The sequence below is a fragment of the Nicrophorus vespilloides genome, unplaced genomic scaffold (genome assembly GCF_001412225.1).
Source record: "Nicrophorus vespilloides isolate i.1.1-1 unplaced genomic scaffold, Nicve_v1.0, whole genome shotgun sequence".
Taxonomy (NCBI): Eukaryota; Metazoa; Arthropoda; class Insecta; order Coleoptera; family Silphidae; genus Nicrophorus; species Nicrophorus vespilloides.
The window spans coordinates 40,842-61,872 of NW_017100089.1; the positions used below are offsets into that span (position 1 = coordinate 40,842).

At 32.1% G+C, this 21,031-nt stretch overlaps 1 protein-coding gene across 1 annotated transcript in view; it reads left to right on the forward strand.

Annotated features, from left to right (window-relative positions):
• Nucleotides 1-489: 489 nt before the first annotated feature.
• The window catches only part of LOC108567550 (LON peptidase N-terminal domain and RING finger protein 3), a 34,563-nt gene continuing 14,021 nt past the window's right edge, over nt 490-21,031 (forward strand). Inside the window, exon 1 of the mRNA XM_017928089.1 lies at nt 490-1,465. Coding sequence (XP_017783578.1) covers nt 1,108-1,465 — 358 coding nt within the window. The 5' untranslated portion in view covers nt 490-1,107. The remainder of the gene's footprint in view (nt 1,466-21,031) is intronic.

Consider the following 21,031-nt stretch of genomic DNA (forward strand, 5'->3'; position numbering starts at 1 on the left):
AGGAGCTGAAGTCGTGTCTTATCAGCAAAAATACAAGGAAGTGGTAATGCCGATAAGTGGAATCAATGGAAAGGCAGCAATTGTTGGAAATGCTAAGCTTTTTGAAACTAAACAAATATGTTTTGTAGTGAGACAATCTATAAATTATAATTCATTATTTGTAAATTTGTAATATTATTCTTTTTAGATCCCAGACATCTGTTGGGCGTTGCCTGGCGATTCAAATAGATTTTGTTGACAAGCTGTAATAGTGGAATCATTTACTGCTGTTGTTATTATTGTTGTTGTTGTTCTGGAACCTTCTGGATGCACCGACTGTTGGCTGCTCAACAGACGACGATCGATTTTCTGCCAAGTACGGGATACCTGGACCTGGGTCTACATTGGAGGCGTATCGATTTGCTACGATTCCCAGCAAACTGGGTGCCCGTCGTAGCACCTAGGATACCCCACGGTGGTTTTCGTGCAGTCCTGGAGGACGAAGGATGCGCGTCGCAGTCGCAAGCTGCGCTTCGCATAGTCCAGATCTCGCGCATTTCCGAACGTTTCGACTGCTTGTAGCGCGCGCGCCAGTCGATATCGCACACGTGCGTGCGCGTTCATCCTGACAGCACAGCCTATAGACCGTCCTCACGACGGCAGAAACCGCGCGATCCTCGTCGCAACTAGTTACGAGAGCGTGCGACCACCGCACAACATAGCAGACAGCGGGACTATTGCATAACCGGGGCAGAAGAGAGACGACGCGATACCAGGACTTGCGATCTGAAGCGAGACAGGAACAGTGACACAACACAAGGGTTGAAGAGTTGAGATTTAGAGGAAGACAGTGATATTTGTATTTATAAGAGTGACAACAATAACGACGACGACGCCGCCGCCACCTGTTATGTAAGGGCGGGAGAGCGGCGACAGCAGCAGAAGGCACATCATCCGATCAACCCCAGGTCTTTCCCGGGCCTGGCTTGCGCAATCGAGCTCAGTCTCCTCCCTCGCGGTGTTCGGGTGTGTGTAATCATCGACGTGCAATAGTCGGGTATTAGGAGTAGCAGGAACAACATCATCATCATCGCAAGTAGCTGCAGCAGCAGGACTAGTATTAATACTATGGATGAGTTAATGGTGGTTGGTGGTGCGGCTCGTCGGAGCGTCGGCAGGACGTCGAGGATGCTGAGGAATGCGAGCGCTCAAGAGAAGGCTGTGGTGGCAGCGACGACTGCGGCTCTCTTTGAGGCTGCTGAAGCTGCGGACGCCGTCTACAGCGGATGCGACCTCTTCAGATGTCCTCTTTGCAGACGGACGCTGTCGACGCCGATGACCGCAGAGTGCGGACACACTTTCTGCGTCCAGTGTCTGGATAACATGGATATGACGTGCACCATCTGTAACGTAGAGTTGGGTTACCTGAGGGCCGCCAACGTTCTCGTCCAGGATGTCGTCTCCAAGTGGAGGGATTTACACAAAGGTAACGAGCGCATGTAAAAATACCACCAGACATGAACACTCTCCTCTCTGTTTACCAACAACACACACACACACACAGTCCGACCACTCAACTCTCCACCAGACCAGACAGACACAAACACACTCTAATCGCATTTTTTAAAAATAACATTCCTTTCCAAAATATACGCACGTCATTTTTTCCTCCCGTCTCGTTTTTGTTTATATTTACACAGTTCTTGCCCCAAAGCGAATGCATTGCAGTATTTGGTAATGAAACAATAATCTGATTAAATATTACAACAAAAACGTCTACAAAGTAATGTACGTCACTCACCAACAACCTCACTTACATCTTTATTGACCTAGGTCATTTATATTCAAGCCTATCCTGAATTTGAATTCTTCACCTTGAACAAATGTCCATTTTTCCAAATTGAAGATGACAATAAAAGACCAATGAATACAATTAAATTTTCTAATGTAGCGCGTCTTGACATCACAGATGTTATGTAACGTAATTTACAAACATGGCCGATGGATGACAGTATCGATTAATGTTTAACAAAAGATGGATTGCAAATCATTTGCACCATACGCCAACACTGGACAAATAGAGATAATGTTTAGAGAAGTAGATATTAACACTACATAATGTAATTTAGAAACATGGAATAATTACGCCAAATATAAAAAAAATAGTTTCCAGCTGTTAAGTTGACAGCTTACAAACGACTAACTTCGTTTGCCAATTTATGACAAATAGAATGAGATTTTCTTAGGTAACAGTTCAAACATCATATTATGTAATATAACTTACAAACATGGCGGAAGGACTAAATTTCCAAACTATACGGTTTGATATTTTCGACTGTTTACAATAGGCCTTTCCCAACTTAGGACAAATTGAATAAGATTTACTTGAGCAAGAATTCTTAATGTCGCATATATGTTATGTAATATCGTTTACAAATGTAGCTGAAATTATTACAATATTCATTAATGTTTCCAATTGGAAAGTTACGTTTGACAAACATTGACAAGTTGGAGCAAATACAATGATATTTTCTAGTGTTACATTTTTTCAACATAATACCTATTATGTAATGAACATCTATTTACCAATCAAGTTAACAATGGCATTTGCTGCTAGTTATCGCTGTTTAGAAATTATAATTAAATATCATGAAGGCTATAAACCAACTTAATAAATGCAGCCTACAATATTGCCTGTTATATCTCCATTGACCTAGATAGTAAATCCATCGTTGCATATGCATAAGAAACGCAACTGCAAAATTTAATGTGTATATTTCAATAAATCAATAGAAATTAGCTGTTATATATTGATCACAAGTTTTTGAGAATTTTTCCATCAGATTCAATACTAAATAAGATTTTTTTTTTGTCAATAATTTTCAATAATTGGACAGAAAAGTAACCTTTGGAAGTTTATTTAAATAAAATGAATTAAAAACTTTGAATACATGATAGAATATGATCTAAATACTTGTAAATAAGTAGATTATATGAATGGTTAATGAATTGATGTAAATTATAAACGTATAAACATGAATAGTACGTATACATTTGTTTATAATGAACGAACGAGTGAATAAGGTGATGTTAATATACAAATTGTAACAATAAATAAATCATCGATGAGGAATGATATTTCATGCCAGTAAAAGTAATGATAATAATTGCAAATTGTGTCTTCAACAAAGAAAACACAAATTAACCAATCATCATTTGATCCTTTGATCTGTTCAATATAACAGTAACATAATGAGCTTTTGATTGGTAATAGCTGAATTATAATTGGAACTGTTCTGCTCCTGTTCAAATGCAATTAGAATTAGAGCTGATTCAATGCTAAACATTAAGGTGCTTAACAACTTATCCTTGACATTGGTCACAAACTGTTCATCAAGTAATTCGAAATTAACTATCATTAACTTTTATAACCCTTAATTTATGTAAACTGTAAATTTACTTGGTGATGCATGTTAAAATATGTCGGTTTCAAAGTGATAATGTAATGTTAATGAGCTAGTTTAGTGTGCTGACTCAAAGAAACTTCATGATTCACCGTTTAAAGTACAAAATCAGTGTAAGAAAGAAAAAAAAAACAATGCGTGCAGCTCAAATTTCGTGAGGTTTTTACTATGTAATTATTTCGGGCAGAAACATTTCGGTCGTCGTCCCTTCTGCATTGTTAAATATAATTGCTAGTTGCGCAACGTCGAAGGAAGCGATTGCTTGTAACCATTGCGTAATTTCGGCTCTAGCTTTCGGGAAACCATGAATACATGTTTCCCCGAAATATGAATGAATACATTCGAGAATTGGCTTCGCTCCAATTTGGCCACCCTTGTGGAAATGATTCAATATTACGAATGATTTCAATTAAATTTCAAGAGATTTTTGTTTATTATATAATTAAGTTCTGAGAATGAAATGAAGTAACTGAAAGAATTTTAACTAACAAGCACGCGAAACGGTTGTGATTACGTAAATATTTCGATTGTTTTCCGTTATTTATTCATCGTAATTTCGATCGGGATTCCAGGAAACGTGCCGTAAGATAAGTGGAATAATGAGAGTATGCTTTGGATCAGGAGATAAGGGGAAATGCAATAAAATAAACAAACGACGCTAGACTGACATTGGAATGTTGCAATATGCAGGAAAGCGAAGATCGATAATCTTCTCAGATAACGGATTTCAATAATGAAAAATCCGATTTAATTACGAGCTTGGTAACTAATTTCAATGACGCGCGTTTCCTCTAAACAAAAAAATCCGTTCTTATCAATCGCGTTTTTCCCAAACGGAAATAAAAATGTAAAAACTTCAAACGCTATTACATTACACCTCCATGCTAAATCGTGCATGAATAATGCAGGAGTAGGGTAATAAATTAAAGTCGCCTGGTAACACGTGAATTACAGTGTAACTAGTTTTTTTTTTCTTCTCTCTATTATGTATATATATATATTTCGATCTCCTGCTCTATCCTACGCACGTGTGTAGTTTTTAATGAATTAGATAACAGTATGTGTTCATTGTTGTTTCGCGACTGGACGATGGTAGGAGTAAGCTCCGCAATAAAATGCAGATTAAACGTAAAGCAAGCGGTCTGTTGCGATGCGGCAAGTCGATGGTGATGCTGCTGCATGCGTCACAGCTTCTCGATAGGAGTTTCCGTAGAAGAATGTCTCTTTGTAATTTCATTGATAAGTATACGCCGGTAGAAAGAACTCTTTGCGTCACATCTGGTCGTTGTGTAATACCGGTTTCCTTAGAGCAGCGGTCTCTGCATCTGCCGGTGTCGAAGGGTTCGTTCATTCGTTCGTTCGTTCGCTGTGCGATTTAGGTCAATTGAAGGAGCGCTGCTCTGTGCAGGCGTTGAAATATCCGCAACGCTCTCGGTCTATTAATTTCACCCGCAATATGTTAATGTTACATCATTGTTGTCTCATAACAGCGACGGACGCAATCCGATTTTTTTTTATTATTTCTTTTTCCTTTCTTCCTTCCTTTCTCTCCTTCTGAACGTCGCGCAAAGCGAAATTTCGAATTGATTGGGTTCAACAAGGAAATTCGATTTCAAACACTGAAAAATGCGAACTTCTCTTACAAAGAAATATACAAATGGAGCAATTATTTTGGAATATCCATTATATAATTGGAATTTAATTATACACTCTTACGTATTCTTTTATAATACAATTATTTTAGACAATAATTGGCCAAAGTAGAATAGTTAAACCCATATTTATAACAATATGTTATTTTCAGATAAAGTTCAAGAAAGTTGTGAAGTTTTTCTTAAAGAACTGCTATTTTCAATAAACTTTTAATCTAATGTTGACATAAAAAACTGACATGAATAACTAGTTCTTGAGACTAGTACTTAAGAAACTAGTCTTAAGATTGATGCATACATTTACATATACAAAGTTCAAGAAAGTTGAGAAACTTTTCTTAAAGAACTGCTATTTTCAATAAACTTTTAATCTAAAGTTGACATAAAAAAACTAAGATGAATAACTAGTTCTTGAGACTAGTAGTTAAGAAACTAGTCTTAAAATTAATGCATACATTTACATATACAAAGTTCAAGAAAGTTGAGAAACTTTTCTTAAAGAACTGCTATTTCCAATACACTTTTAATCTAAATTTGATATAGAAGACTGACACGAATACCTAGTTCTTGAGACAAATGTGTACCACTAACTTGGAAAAGTTTTTTACAAATACAAATGGAGCAAATGGAATATCCATTATATAATTAGAATTTAACTATACAAACTTACGTATTCTTTTATAATACAATTTGTTAGTAAATAATTGGCCAAAAACATTGATTTGAATAAAGTTAGAAATTGAAGTAGGAAATTATTATTTTTTTAGATTATTTAGTTATCTCAACAAGTAGGAGTAATTGGAATCTAAAATTTAATCTAAAAAAAATGTATAATTCAACAAAAATCTTCTGTCTATTACAATGATTGCAATTCGAGTGGTTAATATTGATTTATAATGTCACCTGAAAAATGTACAATTTTCTAGATTGACATTTTTGTTTGAACTTTCGTATCAACCCACTGATATGCGCCGCACGTTCAGCTGTACGTGTGTAATCAGCGTATTGTTTGCGCAACGCGGTTTTGCCCAACGCTCGCAAATCGTTCAATCGGAATAATCATCTGCGCATTTTTTCTTCTCCTGTGTTACATGATTGTATAATTCTATGAATTGTCTCATTCATAATTATAATGTATTTTTTTCTTCATTTAATTGTTTTTTTCTTTTGTGTTTTGTACATTTAGTATTATCAAGAAAATTAGTTCTTGGATTGAACAGATTTATGATTAATATAATTAATTTAAAGTGATTTAAAAAAAAAATTACTGAAACAAAGAATATTATGTAAATTATGCGTGTGTTTTATTAGTTTCATAATGAAAGTAATAAATAAACTATTATTATACATATATACACTATAAAGTATCTTAAATCAGTATAACAAGATTATTTATCGACATGAATTTTAATACGTTACATAATTACAAATGCTACATAATGATTATATTTGTTTTAAGTACTTTATTTTCAAATATGTTAAATGTGATTGATATGAAAATGCGTTTTCCAAATATTTTGATATAAAATTGGATATTTTATACATAAATTTGACGTAATTACTCATGTATTATGTAATTATTGGATAATGTTTTTTTTTCTACTGTAAACGTGTTGTTGCAGCACATTTTTTATTAAAACTCATTATAATAATACCTTGATCATTACGGTATTTCCTAGTACGGTAATATCGTGGCTCATATTAACCGTAATATGTTTCTTTCTACAATTAATTCATATTCGATCGAAGATTTTTTTGTTTGTTTTTTTATTTAAATTCAATTTAATTTTCAAAAATGTCAACAAGTGTTTATTATAGTGCTTGAATTGATTCGTACGAATGAAATAAACAAATGTAACAATAAATCTATTATGTAATAAAATAGAAACCATTGGAAATGCCATATGATTGCTTGACAATGATTAAACATAATGAGTGTGATTTATATTTATGGAATCGACATTGATATTTAACTAGTTTTTTTTTAAACTTATGTAATCTCGGTATTATGGAACGGTGTTTTCGTTGTGGATTATGTGTTTACGGTTTGCGAATGTTAATGGGAAATTAGCTTGGACAATGGACAAGTTGACGGATGGATATGAAAGTTAATTGTCCGTTAAATGAACGCGCGTGGCCAAGACGACGGACGACTCTGGGGGTCTTTCGGATGAATCAGAGAGTTAGACGAACAATGAGACCAGATGCTGCGAGCTATAATTAGAGAGGATGGCTCCGGTGTGGGTGCGTTTCTCGGATTCCTTCACGATCGAAGGGTGCAATGGAAATGGCGAGTTGTCGTGGACGAACTATTTCGGTAGAGCATCGAAGAAATAATAGAAGAACAAGAAGGATTGCGTAAGACGTCGCCGGTCTTGAGTGAGGAGGACGGATGATAATGTGTATCTATCTGGTGGGGACGACGGACAGCAAGAGGTAGGTGAGGACGGAATTAAAATGCGGAAATTTCGGTGCCATAAATCGGACGCTAATTTTAGCATCGGCTGATTCTCGCGCGATTTTACATTGTTGTTCCACGCATTTTATTTCGTTGCTCTCCGCTTTATTTCTGATGCTTACGAAGGTTAAGCAACGCACTGTTTAGATGCTGCGTGGATGGGCGATAGAAGTACAATGATGTAATAACAATTTTGCTTGATCTAGAAAGAAAGTTGTGAAACTTTTCTTAGAGAACTGCTATTTCCAAGAAAAATTTAATCTAAAGTAGACTTAAAAGACTGACATTGAGACAAGTGCTAGTAGTACTTAAGAAAATAGTTCTAAGATTAATTTATAACACCAACTTGTAGAAGTTCTTTAGAAATAATTATAGCAAATACTTACTATGTTGAGAGTTGTGAAACTTTTCTTAAAGAACTCCTATTTCCAATACACTTTTAATCTAAAGTTGAAATGAAAGGTCGACGTTAGTTCTTGAGACAAGTGCTAATACTTGAGAAATACTTAAGATTGATGTTACCACCAACTTGGAGAAGTTCTTTAGAAATAATCATAGTAGACACATGCTTTGATAAAGGAGCATAGTTAAACCCATATTTGTAATAATACTTTGTTTTCAGATAAAGTTCTAGTAAGAAAGTTGTGATTTTTTTCTTAAGGAACTGCTATAAACTTTTAATCTAAAGTTGACATAAAAGTCTGACATGAATAACTAGTTCTTGAGACAAGTGAAAGTACTTCAGAAATTAGCCTTAAGATTGATGTGTACCACCAACTTGTTGAAGTTCTTTAGAAATAATCATAGTACGCACGTGCTGTGATAAAGTAGCATAGTTAAACCCATATTTCTAACAATACTTTGTTTTCAGATAAAGTTCAAGAAAGCTGTGAAACTTTTCTTAGAGAACTGCTATTTCCAAGAAAAATGTAATCTAAAGTTGACTTAAAAGACTGACATTGAGACAAGTGCTAGTAGTACTTAAGAAAATAGTCATAAGATTAATGTATACTACTAACTTGTAAAAGTTCTTTAGAAATAATCATAGCAAATACGTGCTATGTTGAAAGTTGTGAAACTTTTCTTAAAGAACTCCTATTTCCAATACTCTTTTAATCTAAAGTTGTAATGAAAGGTCGACGTTAGTTCTTGAGACAAGTGCTAATACTTGAGAAATACTTAAGATTGATGTTACCACCAACTTGGAGAAGTTCTTTAGAAATAATTATAGTAGACACATGCTATGATAAAGGAGCATAGTTAAACCCATATTTGTAACAATACTTTGTTTTCAGATAAAGTTCAAGAAAGTTGTGAAACTTTTCTTAAAGAACTGCTATTTCCAATACACTTTTAATCTAAAGTTGAAATAAAAGACTGACATGAATAACTAGTTCTTGAGACAGGTGGTAGTATTTGAGAAGCTAGTCTTAAGATTGATGTATACCACTAACTTTTAGAAGTTCTATAAAAATAATCATAGACACGTACTATGATAAAGGACCATAGTTAATACCAATAAACTTTTAATATAAAGTTGTATAACAAGTTTTTGAGACAAGTAGTTGAGAAACTAGTTTTGGATACATGTCATGAACAAGTTCACGTACATGCAAATTAATTTATGGTAGTCATGGATACTTGAGTTACTTTCTGAGTAATCCAACTAACATAATCTTCACATTCGGACAAATTTGAAGTACTTTATAAACGATCTGCAGATGATGCTACAATTAAATGAAGCGGATGTAACTAGTTATACCAAATATGGTTTGCTAAAGATGGAAGATCAAAGGTGTTAGAAAAGATTGAAGATTTAAGAAAAGGAAGATGATTTACAAATAGTAATCGTGTAATGTTTATATTATTATTATGTTATTAATTTGTAATGATGTAGTTTAACATTTTGAGAATAAATACAATTTTTTTATACAAAATGATTAAGTTAATTTTGCATTCAGACAAGAATCTTAACGGTGTTTTGACTTCGTTTGTCGATGGTCAATTAGCAAGAAAACCTTTTAAAAAAAAGAGTTTGTAATATCTTTGTGTTCGTTGTACTTTCGCGGATGATGAGCACCGTGACCGGTGTCCTTGTTTAGTTTGGCCGCGTGCGCGTCTTCAGAAATAGTCGGAGGAGCGGCTCCTCGAGAGCAACGGTTGCGTAATCGTCGGATGCATTTTCCAGCATGAATCGTGTGTCTGTGTATTATACATATGCACGTACACTGTATATATATATATAGACGTATATAAAAATCAATTAACATAATAACGGCGGCAATTATTTATTTAAACACACACATTCCGATTGTTATGCAACGGCATGATAGTATCGTGCACGGAGCGCACGATAACGCGCGCGACGCTCACGTAACCGCTCACTTACTTACTAAACTACACTAACTATATAGATATATATATATACAGAGACAGAATAACTACACCAGTTTCTTTGATTTTCCACCAATTATCAATCGCACTCTACGATTTCACCCCCCGAGCACCACAGATATCACCGTTACGTAACGACGATGGTTTACGCTGTTACGTAACGCTCGTTTTTGTTTTATTTCTCCTGCTGTTGCCATCGCTTCATTTGTATACGATTTTTTTTGCACGTACATTTTTATTTTATTCCAGCATTGGCGTTTCCGTCAAGGGGAAATTATCACGACCGTCATGTTTATTTATATTTTTCATATTTATTGTTCCGTTATCGCGGGATTTGAATCACGGATATTCGGATACAACGCGTGCGCCAGTTGTCGCTCACACATTTTCGTTGCGTAACGCACTCAAACGCACGCTATTTTTTATGTGTATGTTTATACAAGCATACGTTCATCATTTGGACATGTAATCCCATTAGCGTTAATACTTTGTGCCAAAGTGTTCGAACTTGCAATTCGACTCGAGAAAATAAGTACATCCTCAGTTGGATAAACTGTATAAATATTTACCTTGGTGTCGGGTTATCAATATTTTTAAAAACACGATGGATGATAAATCAATTGTAACAATATTCGTAAAGTTTCCTGGAAAAAAGTAAACAGATACGTTTTTTTTCTATCTCTCCTTCTCTCTATGTGACTCAGATTCAACTTAATCACATTTGCATTATGTAATCTATAACAGATATAATTGCATCAAGATTTATGCTCGTGTTTGTTGCTTTGCGTCGCGAAGGTTTTTTTCTTCTTACCTAATTGAATATTAACATTCAATTGAATCGTGTATTATTTTCATGCTAAAAAGATATAAATAATCCGGCCTATTGCTAAAACTATACGCTTCAAGGAAGTCTAATCGGAGTGTTTTTATATATATATTTATTATATAATGAGATAACCGGGCCATTTTTCAACGTGATCCAAGGTTTATTACAAAAAAACTTACATTCAAAAATTGCTTACACAAAAACAAAATCGTTTGTTACATAACTTTTACATTAGCAACATCTTTAAAATATTTGAATATTGTTAAGGACATATCTTCAATAAACAAAATTAATTTAATTATGTAAACCAGACACGAAATTTTAATATTGAAGACAAATCTCGAATAAATACACATAAAATTACGTCAATTAAAACACATAATAACTGCATTTATTTTTAATTACGCTAATTTGTTTTTTTTTTAAATTATTTATTCGTTTTGAAAAATATGATTTCACAGTTATTAATTATATCAATTAATCGGCATTATTTTTACACTAATTATTTCATTTGAGCTCTAAATATGTTAATAATGTGTGTATCCTCGACCTTGGTAGATTATATAACTCATTTGAAAAAAAAAACAGGCCTTATCGATACGTCGCTGAAATTATGACAATGTCAAGTGCATTTTTTCGGAGAAAACTTTGAATACAGTACAGATATTAGCAATCTCGTTTCTAAAATAGAATGTATAAATAGTGTGTTTACTTTTTCTAATCATTATTTAAAAAAAGATCAGGAAAGTACAAAATTAGATAAGTTATTTCTGTGTATAATTAATATTATTTCAAATTAGTGAATTAACTCAATCTTAACTTAAAAGTTTTGTTGTCAATTTATTTACTAATTGAAAAATTAACTAATTTTAACTTTTCTACATTTAAAATGATTAATTTCGTCGACAGTACATATTACACTATAATAAGAACTGACCTGACTCTCTAGAAATATTAATCTCGTATGTATGATAGATTGTAAATTAAATTGCAGTGATATTAATCCGCAAAGGTGTTTTTGCCGAGAACTCGTTTACATTCAAGGTAGAGCGTTATTAAGATCGATGCAGGAATGAAAAATTGATGCAACTGGCGCAAAAAGTGCGGCTCCGGCTCTAAGGCTATTTGCGTTGAGGTAGGTCAAATGGGATCCGTACGAATCGCTTCGAGAATAAAATTATCGTAGATTTTGCTCTCGTCCTCCAAAAAATGCTGATCTCTGTCCTTGCGCCAGTTCAGTTGCGCGATTCCAAATCCATACGGGCATTAGTTTTTTTTTTGGTGAAATTAAATGGATTTTCGTGCATTTAGATTCTAGATACATTTTTATATAATTTTCCTACTTGGCACGTTCCATTACTGAACATAAATTAATAACATTAGAATTGGAAAGCTATGTATAGTTTCTCATCAATTCTAGTTGTGTTTTGATTCCATAGATACTTTGTTAAGCCTTATGATTTCATTATTTTCGGTAATTACCCGCACTATTCGAGGTTATAGTGCTAATAGTCCGTACTGTTTGAAACAGCACAAAAAGAGACTTTACTCTATGTAGAAAACACAATGATCATTGATGTATATTATTTTTTAGAATTTATTTAGCTCAATTATTTAGTCTGTTTACGAATGTTCTAACTGTACAATAGCGAATCCGGACTGATTGAAGCAAAACTATGCAAAGTATTGCAGTATTTGAAACATTTACATTTTCTATGATTCCTTTCTTCTTCTAAATAAATAGCAAAAGATATAGCAGATAATCAATAAATTTGTTGATCGAAAAGATTTGCATTATTATGAATTTCATCTATATGACTCATTGTCATTGTCATTACTTAAATTGAGATATTAATGTTCTTGAATCTCTACTTCTTCAATATAGCTATAAATTATTAGAAACTATAAAGTTTTTATTTATCATCGTTTTTTATTCTTTCACAAACTTAAAACCGTCATCATTACTTCGAGTCTTAAAAAGATTGTATTATTTTTAATAAAGACAAAAGAAAATGTATAAACACATAGCAGATAATGAATGTTATATCTATGATTCATTGAAGTTTCTTAAACATTGTTATCAATTTTTAAATACTGTCAAAATTAGAACATTTTTTTTCTTTCATAAACTTATGATTATGATGATCATTGCTTTTAGTCTTAAAAAAAATAAAATTTGTATTATTTTTAATAAGGACAAAAAGGATTTGTTTAAAGACATAACGGATAAAGAATGTTATCTCTATGACTTATTGAAGTAAACATTACGTAATGATGATCTTGAATCTCTATTTCTTAAACATAGTGATCAATTTTTACAAACTGTCCAAATTAAAACTATTTTTTCCATAGTTTCTTCTTCTGTCATAAACTTAAAACTATGATTATCATTGTTTTGAGTCTTTATAAAAAAAACACAAAGTTTGTATTATTTTTTATAAAGACAATAGAAAATCGTATAAAGATATAGTAGATAATCAATAATTTTATTGAACAATAACATTAAAGTTTTCTATTTGGATTGTTCAGAATTTTATCTCTAGGACTTATTGAAACGTATACATTACGTAAATGGAAATACTAATGTTCTTGAAACTCCATTTCTTAAAAATAATGATCATTTTTTACAAACTGTCCAAATTAGACCTATTTTTGCCCATAGTTTTAAAAACATTAAATAAATGTTCTTGAATCTCTATTTCTTAAACATTGTGACCAATTTTTAGAAATTGTCCAAATTAGAAATTATTTGGACTGTTTTTCATAGTTTTTTTTGTTCTTTCACAAACTTAAAACTGTAATCATCATCGTTTTGAGTCTTTATAAAAAAAATCAAAGTTTGTATTATTTAATAAAGACAATAGAAAATCGTACGAAAGTTTTTTCCATTTATGATTTGTGATTCACGCCGTTTAATTATAGTAAAACAATACAGCGTTTATTTTTTTTCTGCTGTATTCTGTTTTGGTTTTTCTGTATGCATGCAACAAAAAAAAATAATGTACGTGAGGAACGAAACGAAAACAGAAATCGACACTTGCTGTCACGATTATCTATCTCTCTGAGTAACGCGTTGTTTTTGTTTTATGTAATGTCACTTTTCGTCTGATATAATTGGAGACGACAACAAACAAACAAAATTGATATTTTATTTTTCTTTTCTACGTGCGTAAGCGATGATAATTTTTTCGAATCATCAAACTCTGTTGATAAGCCTGCTACGATCATCAATCCGGTTCCAGTGCATCATCTTATAGTTAGCCCGAACGGTTAACCCTTTTCGCTTTCTTATTTGTTCACAGAAATGTTCAGATTAGATAACCGACTTATCGATCCGTAATGAAACAACGACTCACCTTAACCTAGCATAACACGATGTTAATGATCTCCTCCTACTCCTCAATCAAGTACAATTACTCACATGTATTTATTTGTTTTTCGTTACCGAACATCCTGTTTATTATTACACGTTTATCGATTCCAATTAATAATTTTTGATTACATTTTTTTCTTGTTTATTCAACAACAAAAATAATCATTATTGCAGTAACATTATTACATTACATTGCATTACGATACGCGCGTTGCGTTGCGTAACGGCCCGTTGACAAATCAGGAATTATAATTATTCCGTATTTGAAATTTCATTATTATATAACAACTAATAGACACGTTTTATTTCGTCGAAAAAAAAAAGAGTTTTATTTTAATATTTCTATATCTGGTTTGTCAAGGTTAAATAAGAGGCGACACAAAAAAAAATATAGTGCTGATGTCTCTCGCATGATTTCCCCGCGTTTGCGAATTTTGTGATGTTTCAACTTCCCAATTCCGAATTTGTGTTTAGGAAAAACCATAATTACGGTTCGTCTCCGATGACATTAAAATGTGGTCTAATTGTATGATTCGTAGGGAAATTAAGTTTTTTTTTTAATTGAAAACCGCATTCGCAATTAAAGTTGTAGACTTCTCATTCTAATTAAAAGTGGCATAAAAACCCATCGGAAGAAACTGTACGTAATTTAAATGTTGGTTTTTTATACTCAATGATTAGTAGCAATATTCAAATGAATCGTAATTGAAGTATTTTTATAGTTTTTTTCTTGCTAATAAATGTTATGTAAAAAAAAACAATTTAAACTAATTAATTGATTTTTGTTAACACTTGTGCTAATAATTAGTTTTTACTGAATTAATATTATTTTCAAAGTTAGTTAAATTAATTAGTTTACTTTTATTATTTTATATTAATCCAAGATATCTTGGGAAACAGAGTATTACTTAAAAAACAAGTATATTTGTTGAGTAAATTATGTAAACAAATGTGTGTTATTTTAATAAGAAATGAAGAAAATATCGTTGATTAACAATATCTATTGCAACAATTTTACAATAACACAAACAATATTACTTACACAAAAGTTGGAAATTAAAAACACATGAGTCATTGTAACTGGCTTGCATTTATTTATCTAGCTTTGGTTCTTTCATAATTAGTGCAGTTAATTATGTAATTAATATAATTGAATCATAATTTAAGTGTTATAATAATCCTTTAATAATTTATGAATCAAGCAGAATCTTGATTAGTCGTCATACAGCAATAACTGGCTTCTCCAATATCCCGGACTGTATGCATCCGGACTAGTCGAGGAATTAAATACTAAAGAGATCATTTATCTATATAAAAATAATATTTTATTGAATTTATTTTGCTCAATTTAAATTTAGTTTGTTTTGAAATTTTCAAACCGGAAGTGAATCAGGACTGATCGAAGCCGCATTATGCGAAGTATATTGAAAGCTGACTTCTGAAAAAAAATCCATCAAGGTTTAAATGCTTCGGTCATTGGTCTTTCTGCATATTTTTATTATCTCAAAAACAATCAGTTCGCAAAAGTATAATATGTTCAGAATCAATGAAAGTATCAAAAACCAACATATTTTACGCAAGGAAGTAACAAAATTTGATTGAAAGTTAATGGCCTACTAAATGGACGTTAAGTTCGTGGATTTTTTTTATTGAATAAATCTTCTAGTATTTATCAGCATGTTTAATTGATGAATAAACTGTTCAAGTTTTAAGTTGGAAAGGTTTTTTTTTTAGTTGACTGAACTTTGAATACATCTTTTGGAATTATTTAATATTTATCGATAATGTTTTACTTTGGATCATGAACAACAATACGTTTTTTGATTGAATCAATGGGAGTGTATGAACTTTGAATACATATTTTGCAATTAATCAACAAGTAAAGTTTAAGTTTGAAAGGTTTTCTCTTCATATGATCATGATCATCAAATGCGACGATCTTTAGAATCAACGGGAATGTAGCAATATTTGGGTGCAAATGATTAATCGAAGCTATTGGGTTTGGTTTGTGTTGATGTCGGCGGGAGAGGCACGAAACGAACGATCGTCGGTGTTTTCGTAGCGTTTGAACTTTGACGGCTTCGGCGGTGCTCTTTCTCTTTTGGAGAATTCGCGAGGCGCTCACCGAACGCCTCGCTTCGATTCGCTTGCAAAATCTGTGTCAGGGTTTCGGGATTAGGCCATAAGCCAATCCGCTAAAACAATTCTTATATACTACAACATACACACACACACACACGCTCGGTTATTATATAATTGCCGAAACGGAGGTGGGAGAAACGTTGCTCACCGAACAAAAAATGAGCAGTAAAAAGACGAGCGACACGCTTCATTACGTAACCGCAAAATGTGCCTGAATCGATCCGCAGAGATACTCTTCTTCAATGGCCCGAAGAGGTTGCATTGAAGAAGGCGTTGCGTAATCGAATTATATTTTTTTCTGCTTCTACAATTTCAGACATTAACACGGTTTAACTGCTGCAGTATATAAGAAACGTTATGGCAATGGTAATGTTTGTATTCGCGCGTTTGCGAAAAATTAACATTATTTATTAAATTTTAAAAAAAAGTATAATGAAAATAAATATCCGTTACGCAACGGACATGATGAAATAAAAGGATGCAAATGAAATGCAAACCGCGCACACATATTTTTTTTTTTTAATAATGCATGTTATGCAAATTGCGCTCGTTGCATTGCGGGATATAATATCGATTGTTCTTCTCCTTCTTTTTCGTGTTTTTGTTGTTGTTCTGTTTGAAGCAAGCCTTCTGGTCTGGTTAATAAGGTTGGTCCGACGGATCGGAGCCTCGTCCTCGTTACGGTTTTACCTCCACGGCTGAATTTAAATTATAATTAATTAACACCCGGATCGTTATGGCCAAGGTGCATGAAACAATATAAAAATGCTTATTTTGCGTAGTTCATTTGTCCCCAATTACTAGTTCACTTGTTATGGTTAAGTTTTTCAATGCTCAAAAGTCTTAAGTAATCCTTTTTATGTATTTGTTTTTGAAAATCAAATAATTTTAAAATGATGTTAATAACGTCATTATACGACCTTTTAGTATTTCATAGTTTTATAAGAAGTATTTTAATTGTTGTGATATTTGTTATAAGAGTGTTGGTAAACTGTTTCGCCAATTTACAGGACTGTTTAAAACTGGACTAATCGAGGAAGTTTTTGCGTAATTACAAGAAATTACGTAAAAAATAATTTTATTGAAGTATTTTTCGTCATTAAATTTGTAAAAACTATTACTAATTGTTTATTCGAAAATTGTTATTTGATAATAATGTCGTAGTTCATATAAATAGTTCGTTTGGTTTGGTACTTTGTATAAAGAAAAATTATGTAAGATACAAATGGTTCGTTGGGATCATGTAATTTAAAATTCTATAATTGGCGGTAAATCTACAATCTTATATATGAAATGATGATATTAAAGTACTGGTCACTAACAACTATTATTAATGGGTAATTGATACTTTGTTCTAACTATATGCTCTTTTGTAGTTCAAATGTGCTGGTAGTTCATTTGTTATAATAACTAGGAAATGTTATTGAAGCGAAGAGTGTAATACTGTTCTTTCACACTTCATTAATAATTTGCAAGAATAGTATTTATTTTCTAATACTTACTGTTATCTATTTAATACTTAATTTTAATTCTTAGAAAACTTTTTAAGTATTATGTTTCAGTTTTTTTTAATCTTCTTGATTTACTGTTTAAATTAAATATAGAAACGAGTTAAACCAAAATCGAAATTAAAAATTGATGCAAGCAAGTGAGATTTATAATGATTGTTTTTTTGTATTTGTCTTTTTAACTAAGTTGTTAGTAGAATTTCTGGTAGTGAATAGTATTTCTGTAAGGAAATGTACACAGAGTTTATTTCTTGTCAATTCTGAAAACGGTGAAACTGCATAGCCAATTCCCAACGCTGAACAACAGAGTATAAATTCTATTGTTCTGTGCCCTTTCAGTGTAAAGCATTATGTTCATGACACACGTGTCTTTAACCCTTAGAGCCATGAATGCTTTCGTGCGTAAAGTTCCGTTTTAGGTCTTAGTTTTTTTGTGCTTCATCGCCTTTTAAAACCTTCTGCAAACTAAACGGACTTTTCTTCTCTTGTATCCACAGTGTTTTCTTTCTACTATCATACATAAAAGTCTCGACTACAAAAGATTGATAAAATAGGTTTTGCAGGTGACTTCTTATGAAAGTATTCATTGAATTCTTTACATTTCTATTTGTGCTTCAGAACTACCTGATTTTGAATTCCATTGAGTCAATGTTCTATTATCGTAACTGATCTAGTTACTAGAGTTTCCTAAAACTACCTGCTCTTTAGGTTTTTCTACTATATATTTTACAAAAAAATCAGTTTAAACAGTATCAAATTCATAGAAATTTGAAGAAAAATAATATAATAACTTAGTTAAATTAAATTGTCATAATATTGTTGTGTTATTATGTTAAAAATGTAAATAAATTACGCATAAAATAATCTTGAAAACACACAAATTTCGCATATTTTGCGCGTTATCTTGCGTTGCGTGTCTAGTCATATCAAATTATCTTTATGTAAGCGCCTATATATAGAGCATCGAACAACAGCGAATGAGGTTAAATCTTCATTGCTAAGAGCCGCTAAATTTAAATGTGTTTTTCACTTTTGTCACGTACTGATTATATAATCGAGTATTAACGCACAACAATGTTTACTGAATTGTAGGTCAAGTCGATGTTGTTTTCTGTTGTGCTGATACTCTCATATTTACATTGAATTATCAATAATCTCTGCGTGTTCGATACAAATAAGTGGTCTGTCTTAGATTTTCTTAGTTTTAATTATAATAGTAGATAAATGTTGGTAGGAATTTCAAAAAGAAAATCGCACTTATCCGTTGTTAAAAGATTGCAGGTGAAGATTTAGATTTGTAATCTTGGAATACTTCTTATTAATTTAAAATTATGTAGAAGTTGATCTTTTTTTTTCAGAGAATTTTGCATAATGTTGATGAATGTTGAGAGTTTTTTTTTAATTAAAATAGTGGTAATGTTGTTGCAAAAGCTTTGCAACTACGTAGATGTAGATCCTGTTGTAGAAAAACATATTTTTTAAGGAATCATGGGTAATAATGACGAATCGCAATAATGTTTACACTTTAAATCGAATGTCTGTCTGCTATTTTAATTTAGGAAATTAATTATGAAACGAATCGAATGAAAATTTGCATCGACATATGAAATAATTACGCAACGATCTAGCATAATTTAAACGTGAACGCTTATTGACGACGACGTTTTGCGCAACACAACAGAAATAATCGCGTAAGGTATTCGCGATGAACAACAGAAGGAAAAAAAAAGCAGCGACGATTCGTCTGAGAGCTGTAGCAATAATGGCAACAATTATGCTCATTTTGTTTGATTATTTTTTTCTTTTGGTGCAATTAAGAATTCAGTTGAAAAATGTCGAAATTCAAATTTATTCAAATAGCTGGCTGGCGTGCGGCAACGAATACTACGAGTGACTTACGGTTAGGTAACCGAAAAAGCAAACACACACTTCAATCACGTATCTCGCCGCGCGTTACATAAGGACCTTTACGATTGCGAATGCGTTTGTCTACAAGGATCATTTTTATCTTGTGGAATTGAAATGCCTGGATGCAAGATCTTGCGCAAGTTATGCCATGTGCACATATAAAAATGGTACTTATAATTGTACTAATTATAAACGATATGATCGTGCTGCAGTGGAATACGAGCAAAAACGGCGTAAAGTTCAGTCGTTGTTGTCTGCTAGAAATATTTTATATTATATAAGGACGTGTGTGTTTTGTGTGTGTGTGCTTGCAATATAGATGGAAAAGACGATAACGAAACGATCAATGCTCTCGTTAGGGATTTGTGCGGTTTAGGTCGGTCGACGCATGTTTATGTACAAATATATTTACCTCGAGCACACTAAATGTTTTGATTACCTTGCATTTAACAAATATTGTTAAGGGGAAAACAGAAATAGTTTACTTCGCACGCCTTTAAATAGAAACCAATGTATATAAACATAATTAGTTTTTTTGGCCACAATTTTAACAAAATTTTATTATACGAAATAAGAGATTTAATTACTCAATTTGACAATTACAAAAACATACGCTAAGTCTGATTTCTCTTAGTTGCATAATAATATTGTATTGATGTAGGTGATAATCAAATCAAATTGTTACAATTGGTATAGTTGAGATGTTTCAAAAAATATTTACTTAAGTTGTTTTTATCTTTTCTTAGCTTCTTTTATTGTTTCCATTGCTACTACCAATTTAAGTTGCAGTTACTATTTTATCAAGTATATAATGTAAGTGTTGATTTTGCATTAGAATTACATAACACTAAACATTACTTAATTTGCATTTTCTGTTAATCTAAACTTCAAAATTAAATAAAAAAATACTAACCAATTCTAATGAAATATAAGAATTATGTTTAAATAAACTAAATTGAGCAAAAAAAAAATGAAATTAATTAAAACAGATAATTGGGAAAATTAATATATTTATGTAACTATTATATAATAAGTTTTAAGTTTTTTTTCTTCAATATTAAAAACTTATTTTAAAATTTCAAACTTTAAAATTTCGTTGTTGAAATCGAAGCCATCTCTATAACAGATTTCAAGTAGTGCATCTCTGAATTGCATCTGAGCATCTACTAATAGAAAGTGGGTTTACGACGCTTTTAATAAATAACTTCATAAGTTTAAACAAAACGAGATTAATAGGAATTCCAAGTGGCGTAGATCGGACACTCAAAGTTAACAGCGGTACAGTTAAAGTTAAGTAACATTATTTGAGGATAATACTTGAATAGGT